Source organism: Poecilia reticulata, chromosome 12 (assembly GCF_904066995.2).
Source record: "Poecilia reticulata chromosome 12, P_reticulata-male-v2, whole genome shotgun sequence".
Taxonomy (NCBI): Eukaryota; Metazoa; Chordata; class Actinopteri; order Cyprinodontiformes; family Poeciliidae; genus Poecilia; species Poecilia reticulata.
This window is the reverse complement of record NC_088841.1, coordinates 16,632,557-16,640,921: the sequence shown is the minus strand read 5'-3', so window position 1 is coordinate 16,640,921 and position 8,365 is coordinate 16,632,557. Positions and strand designations below refer to the sequence as shown.

Here is an 8,365-nt window from a genome sequence, read left to right as displayed (position 1 = left end):
TGTTTAATCAGGAAATAAGTCACTTCTGTATGCCTGGTGTGGATCCACAGCCTTAAAACTGAGTAAATAACAAACCCATAGGACCTATAGTTTGTTACCTGATGGCCACTTTGGAAAGAAAACTACCATATTTTTTTATTCTTCTATAAGAAAAGACTAAAAAGAGTGATTCATCGGTTTTCTCTCTTAAAGACGAGAACCACTACCCAGGTCTGTTTTACCACAGCTATTATCCTTCTTACAACATTAAACAGGCATTTCAACCATTGCAGGTCCATGATGTGCAGAGCCTTTCCAATAAGAAACTTTTAAGAACCTCAGTCATGGTGATGGACTGTTCTTCTCCAAGTCCTAAGAGGCCTTCTTTGTGCAGATGACTAAACTTTTTCTATCCCGTGGTAAAATCCTCAGTTCAGGTCTGTCTGCCCCCAAACCAGATAGCCTCTGATAGTCCTTGTATTTGCCATGCATGTTACTAAAAAACATTTATGTTGCAAATATAACAGCAATTGTACACTAAAAGGAAACTCACAGTTTCATTAACTTGTTTACAGAACATGCCGAGCATGAAGACAGCAGCCACAGGTGGAGTGAGATAGCTGGTGATTGACTGAATGTAGTCATAGAGCTGACCACTCTGGGCTGACTGCACCACAGGGATCCAGGCAATGCTTATTCCAATAAGCACCACAATAAACACCCTGAAAGGAAGAATAAACAAAGAGCCATGGTTAAAGTCAAGCATGCAAACAGTAATTATATTAAAATGAAGCCAAAACAGTTTTACCTGCCAGCAATCATCAGTTCCCTCTCTTTGGCACGAGGACGGATCTTAGTATAGATGTCCATGGTGAAGAGTGTACTAGCACTGTTAAATATTGAAGTAAGGGAGCTCATTAGAGAGGCCAACATCACTGACAGCATCAAACCCCTCAGACCTGAAGAGAGATGGACAAAGGTGAAGGAAAACATAAAGAAACCAAAATGTTGATTTAAATTTTAAGACAATGTTGTTGATACTCTCACCCTTTGGCATAAGATCCACAACCAGTTTGGGATAGGCAATGTTGGTGCATCCAACACTAGCTCCACAGTGATTCATACATTCTTCCGGGACCACACATGCCACCTCATCTGAATGTTTTAAGAAATTGTTTACACTTTATTGTTGTTTTACACCAGATTTTTCCCTCAAGACAACAGAACTTGGAAACGGCAAAACACGCACCAGGATACAAGATCCTGCTTATCATGCCAGGAAAAACCATGAGAAACATGGGCAGCACCTTCAGGTAGCCACACAAAATGCAACCTGCTTTCACATGAGAGAGATTCTTGGCTGAGAGGCAACGCTGGACAATCACCTGTAAAAAGATGGAGCATTTGAAGGCAGTGTTAAATACTTAACTTCTACTGTATCAAGAAAAATGTTTGGATTTTTTTTTAGCAAAGCTGTTGCTGCTTTACGTCATTTAAAGTTCCTCACTCTGAAAAACTAAAGTAATTTCAATAAATTGTAATTGGTTGTGGTGAAGGTGCCTGTAAATGAATATCTATTTCTGTGCATACAACTTTAAGTGAGCAGATGAAGCACAAACATATTGATTTCAATTTAAGGCGAATGGAGCTTTTGAGATTAATCACTTGAACTGAGCCATAAATTAACAAATGGCAATGTTGGAAAAGAAAAGCTAAGTAAAAGTATGGCACATAATAATATTAGGATAACAACTATTACATGCACTGGACATTTCTTATCTTTTCTTAAAAAGAACAACATGGCAGATGTGGCTATTGACAGTCGTTAGATTATACAGTATGTCCGTTTACCTATACATTAGATACATTTAGCATAGCTTGTCGTGCACATTACATAGCAACAGAACATAAACATCATTCACTATGACTAAAATTATTTCAATGAAAGCTAACCAACAGAAACAAGTACTTTCTCTCATTTGAAAATGGGTCAAATGTTTTCTGTTTTACATTTACTGTCGGTGTTAAAGTAAAAACAGGGTGCCAGTATTTATTTGTGAACTGAAAAATTTGTGTCTAGGCAACTATAGGTTCAAGAAATCTCAGGAGGTTAGCAAAATATTTGTAAAGTAATTGCAATTCAGCTCATAGATCACCCTTTTACTCCAAAGGGCTGTTATATGACATGGCTCTTCACTATCAGCTAAGGGCGTAAATTCCATCTCATTATTGGAGTGGGGGACCAGAAACTGACATTTTTTGGTTACAATTTTGGGGTGGGGGTCGGCAAAGTTACAGTAAAATGTGTGTGTGTGTTCGTTCAAGTTACACCATCAAAAATGATTAGTAAGTAGCAATGAATAACAAAAGTGTTTTTCTCAGTAAACAACCTGAGAAAAAGGTTGTTTACCTTTTTGTCAGGGGGGGGGGCACTCTACATGTCCCCCCCCTTTAACATGTAGCGTGTCAAAGGGGGGGAACTAAAAATTATTTTAATTTTTTTCTTAGATGAATGGCACATTTACTTTGTTCTTTGTTTCTATTGCCTTTTTTATATTGATATTGTTTACATACAAGGGTTTTTTCATGATTTCTTTGGGGGGGACAATTCTAGACTTTTCCAAGATTGGGGGCGTCCGGACCCCCCCACCCACCTCTGGGATTTACGCCCTTGCTATCAGCTGACAACCTTAGAGCGCCTCAGTGATTCTGTCCAAAACAGGTGAGATAAAAGAGCTTGAATGCGCGTGCGGTTATGTAAAAATCAACTGGATGAGTTTATGGCCTTAGATTGTGTCTGGTATACAGTAAAACCTGTTACTGAGTCAGTGGAAGCAGGGTCGCTGCCAGGAATCTTGGGCCCCCTGACAAAAAAAATTTAATTGGGCCTCCCCTCACGCAGCTGCTGTTGTAATTTCTTGAGTCTATCTGACCCATCAAAAGTGTCATAATTTCAAAGGCTTGCAACTGCCTTGCTTTCTTTGGTCCAATACTGATAACTAGTACAATATTTACTGTTCATGAATTTAACATACAAGAGTAAAATTCAGTATGCATACAGTCTGCAATGCATACAAGTAGGTTGCTTAAATTTTTTCTATTAGTTTTAGATTACTGAAATGTCTCCCCATGAGCAACAGTCATAGAGTAGTCAGTCAACTTCATTCACTCACTGCTAAATGTGCTAATGGTGGAGAAACAACTTATTGTTACAGGAAAATGCCCCCTAGACTAAGCATTCACAACAGGCTATGCTGACTACAACATAGCACAGAGCAAAAGAGGAGGAAGGATGAGCCATATGAGGTTGTGATTGACAGCACTAAAATTCTCCTGTCACTCACTGGTTGTTTCTAGCGCTGGGAGAAGGCAGAGGAAATATAATTTTTGCAGATTATCTCTCATACCATCCTGTCACAACTTAATTACAGCTTTGACAAATATGTGGAAAAAAAATTTTTTTTTTATAAAAGTTACATACTGCAGCTTTAATTTCACTTGGAAGAGAACAGGTGAGAAGGGACACGGGTTAGAGCTGCTGCTGACTGACTCATCTGTTAAGTGGTGAAAGATACAGGGACAAGTTCAATATATGAATATGTTGGTATTTTTTTTCCGTAATTAATTAAATGCTAGTGAAATAAAGGCAAACAATAGTCTGTAGCTAAGCTAATTATGCTAAATGGTTGATAATATCACACAGTCAACCCACCTCTGTTGGAGAAAAACTGGGTTATAATTTGACACTCTTGCCTTTTTCTCTATCTTCCTCTCTATTTTTTCTTTTTGAAAACCTGATTTATTTTCTTCCTACTGTCTGCTGCTGAACAGTTTCACTCTCATGCGCTCCAAGCAGGAACAAACCATTTCATTCGGGGTGGGGGGTTCAGTGTAAATATGGATGTGTGTTTTTTGGTCTGGGAGTGGGAACATTACATTTTTACTGCTAAAAACAATCTTCGAAAATGGCTCAATGACGTGACGCCCATTTTTTTTGTGCGGCTCTACTTTTTACAGTTAAAAAGAGGTTTAAACTCATAAAAAGAAACCATAAATATGTAACATATCTCCCCCATTAACACCTTCTTTAACCTTTCAAATGCTGTTCTTTTTTGGCCATTTTTGGGGTCTTTGAAGGGTCAAAATGTCATGCGGTGCGACTGTCCAAACTCAATTAGTGTTTCAAAAATGTCTTTAAAATTACGTTAAATCTGTTCAAATATATTTTATTTCCTGTTTGGCATGATTTTCAAAGTCTTTTCTTCATCCTGTACAAATTTTCAAAGAATTTATAGTTATAATTCCATTATAACATTTAAACAAACTTTGTCCAAAAATGTCATTTAACAAAATGTCATGTGGTGCGACCAACAAGAAATTCAAATTTTTGGACTTAAATTTTGAAATCCAGTCAAAAACAGGAGGTTGAATCATCCAACAGTCTGACAAGAATCACTGGATACAGCAAACAGGTTTGTTTATTTTTCTTAAATTTCAAAAAGTGTCACTTTTAGCAATAGGTATGTAGCTGCCATATTTGGGTGTCATTTGGTGCGACCACCAAAAAACTATTAATATTTAAATATACCAACTATTTTCTGTTTTGATTATAAATGTTACATTTGCCTTGTGTTTGAAGCTAGGTTGTTTTTTTAAGGAAGCAAATTATTTGCCTTTTGATAATGACCGAACATGAAAATATAATTTGGTGCGACCGAATATCATTTGGTGCGACCGTTGTAATGATACATTTATGTGTTTGAAAAGGAGTTTCTGTAATTTTATTTTTGATTTCAAGACTCAAATGCAAAAGCAATACTTTGTACTATTATTTCGAGAATAGGTTTGTTTTGCATTTTATTGTATGATAAAAATATAATTGAACATTTAACATTACGGGAATAGTTATAGCATATATTATGTCATTTATTGTTTTTATCTATTTTACCAGATCCCACTGTCATCAAACTGAGCTATGATGAAGTGCCATATGTGACCCAGATACTTCGAGATGTGAGAGAAGAAGTCCAAGTCGGCACCATGCGACAGTCTGATGACAAGGACTTGGTCACATGGTCACATGCTCACCAGAACTTGAACCAGCAAAACCTCATAGAGTTCCAAGTTGAACAGCCAAGACTGGGCAAAGTTCATAAATGCCTGGTTCTAAAAACTGCTTGAAAATAAGCATTTTCCTTTGTTCACTTGGGCATTAAAGTTCCAGGAGTAGACGTGTGCTGATCAATCGGCCACCGATCGTCCCACCGGTCCGATTGATCTGGCAAAATGGAGCCATTTTGCCAGATAACATGGTGTCATTTATACCTAAAGCGAAAAATTAACAGTCAATCCACGTGATCAGTTTTGGCGATTGGCAGTAATCGGCCCTCATTGATCAGAATCGGCAGGAAAAAACTTAATCGGAGCGTCTCTACCCAGGAGTAGCATGATGGTTTTTAAGTTAATTAAATTTTTCCATTTTGAAACCATTACTTATTATATGGTTCTGTTTAAAATAGTTAAACTGAATTATTATATTTTCATTAATGCACTTACATTTGGGACATTGAAAATGTCTTTCCAGTTTTTTAAATAAAATTATGAAATTAAAGCAATCTCCCGTACTTTCTGATTTTATGAGGGATATGTTTGAAATGTTTACTACAAAGTTGATTACTGCATTAATTTTTAGGGAAATTAAATTGGTGTGTTCTATTTGAGTTATTTTTGTAATATACTGAATGCAATTCTATTTTCATGCATTAAAAGGATTTTGACCCGTTTCCTGGCCTACATTTAATGCATAAATCATTTGGTGCGACCATAAATCATTTGGTGCGACCGATTAAAAATGTACATTTATTGAATTCAAAATAGAATATCTAGTATCTGGAGCATAAATATTAACCACTAATACAGTGTCCTTAAGTGACTGGTATTTATTTATTGTTTTAACACATTTTGATAAAATGGTGAAGAAAAATAGCTGTCACATCAATTATAAATGGAATTTCACAGGGTTTTTTGGGGAAAACCTGTCATAATTGCCAGAAAAATAAAAAGAAATTTTAAAAATGTATTTCTAAACACCTTAAATAAATGGAAACTTATAAAACAAATTTCCATAGTACATCATGGAAAATACCTTATTTTTAGATAAATCACGGTCGCACCAAATGACATTTTTTAGGACCACAGCCAAATCATATTGATAAAAAACCCTTGAAAAGGTCTAATTTGAATTTTAAATGATGATTTCTGTATGCACAACATTTCAAATATTCTAGTAATTGCAATGGATATAAATATTTTTGACATTTTTAATTTAGCTTGGTGGAAATCCTTATACGTCATTGACCCAAATACATTATGATTAATTTTGTAATTGACAGGGCCCCAATTTTTTATTTTTATTTCTATGAGCAATAAATAAATAAATAAATTGTGGAGGGCCCCCTGTTGATCAGGGCCTCTAGAATTGTCATCACGCTTCCCCCTATACCGCGCCCCTGGGTGGAAGTAAAGCTTCCACACAGTCAAAGGTACTGATTGTATTTTTATTGACCTGATCCGCGCACCAGTACCAGGTGGCCTGGATGGTGAGTCCAAACACCATGCCAGGCCAGGGCAGGTCTCCTGTTATTGGATCTCTGAAAAGGTGGAAGGTGTCTTTCCGTGGCTCGTAGCACTCTGTGCTGATGTTAGAGGTGTTTGTGGGAATTGCAGCCATGTAGAGTGTCTCGAAATTTGCATAGCCCCCCACATCATTGAAAGCTGAGGGAAGACAGGGAGAAATGGTTAGACTAAGACTCACTCTTCCATTTCTTAATGTCACAATGAAAAAAATCAATAGTGCAATATAAAATGATAAGGATTATTGCTTATTACCAAAACCCAGGAGAAGGAAGGATCCAATAACCATGATGATGGTCTGTAAGGCGTCTGTATATATCACCGCAGCCAGTCCACCTGAAATAAAACATGGCGTTAGCAATCTGTAACATTTCTTATTCTGAAGTGTAGATAGTAATATGTGCACTATAGGATTATCTTGTTTTTATATTAGTGTTCTTTTTCCACTTGTTTTGTAAAAGTTATGTGAAGGTGTGCATGGATTATTGCAGAGTAGCAACTAGTAGAGGGCTATTTGAGGCTTATTGTAATCCATGGGCAATTAACCACAAACACACCACAGATATACAAGCCAGGAAAGGAGGAGTTTTCTCTTTACATGTGTTTTTTGATCTTGAGAGGACTTTACCCTCACTCAGGGGGCCATTTACATAAGACTTTTTGTAGGCAAGGTTTATGAGGAAAATGTTAATCTCCAAAAATAAAATGAATTTCTTCCTGAGGATGCACCTGTGACGGTGTACAGTGCAGTAATCGCCAGTAGAGCGATAACAGCAACGTAGATGTTCAGTCCAAGAGCCTGCTGGATGAAAATGGCACCAGAGAACATGTCGGCCTGGAAGGAGACAGAAAGGATCTTTTACTTTAATTTGTTAAATGCATTGCTGAAAGGTTCAAAGGTTAGAAAGAAAAAAAACATACAGAGATCTTTGTGAAGACGTAGAGGAAGAGGGAGAGCACAGAGAGATAGATACGAATCCGCTGTCCTCCGAACCTCTTCTTCAGGTACTCAGGCATGGTGATCACCTAGACAAATTTGATATTTTTTTTTTATCAAGGTTCAATGACTATAACTTTTCCACAGAAAATGCACATGCTGTTTACCCCAGCTTTGATGTAGATCGGCACAAAGACCCATCCCAGAATGACGACAACAAAAATAGCCTGGAACAAACAAAACATGGTAAAACATTGAAACAATCAAGAAAATATTAAACATTAAAATGATTTTTACTTTTCAGTTTCTCCAAACAAATTATTTTGCATTATGAGATCTTGTCTTTCCTATTTGGAAAACATACCACAAATACTCACGTTCCACTCAAATCCACCAACGGCAATTCCAGAAGCTGCAGCAGTACCAGCAATCCCTACAAAGTGGCCGCTGCCAATGTTGCTGGCAAAGAGTGATGCTCCAATCTAAAAAAAAATTTTAATTTACAAAGGAATCCCAAAACAATCAATAAATACCAGATGACTTGCTCTGCTGATAAACACATTTGGAACATTTTCTGTTTTTAAGGCCCTTTCAGGATAATATGATATCTCATTCAGGACAGGTTTAACACAAGGAATGCAAAAGTTGTAGCTCATGCCGTGGGTGAGACTGTGTGTGTGGAGGCTCTTGAGACTCTAATTCTGACCACAGCCCACATCTTATGAATCTCCCCAAAACTATTGAAAGGGCTCTGCTTGTCAGTCCTGTTGTTGTGGATTTTACAGTTGCAGGAAAACCTTTTTCTATCTCACTTTT

General features: G+C 37.0%; 1 protein-coding gene across 1 annotated transcript; it reads right to left on the bottom strand.

Moving 5' to 3' along the window:
- Positions 1 to 407: 407 nt before the first annotated feature.
- LOC103473671 (sodium/glucose cotransporter 1-like) lies at positions 408 to 7,655 on the bottom strand. Its single transcript, XM_081613877.1, has 9 exons — positions 7,534 to 7,655; positions 7,342 to 7,447; positions 6,868 to 6,948; positions 6,545 to 6,753; positions 1,229 to 1,364; positions 1,027 to 1,134; positions 788 to 938; positions 533 to 701; positions 408 to 422 (listed from the first exon to the last, which is right to left on the bottom strand). Exons 1-9 carry the CDS (start codon positions 7,627 to 7,629, stop codon positions 408 to 410), a joined length of 1,071 nt encoding a protein of 356 aa, XP_081470003.1. The 5' UTR covers positions 7,630 to 7,655.
- Positions 7,656 to 8,365: the final 710 nt, after the last annotated feature.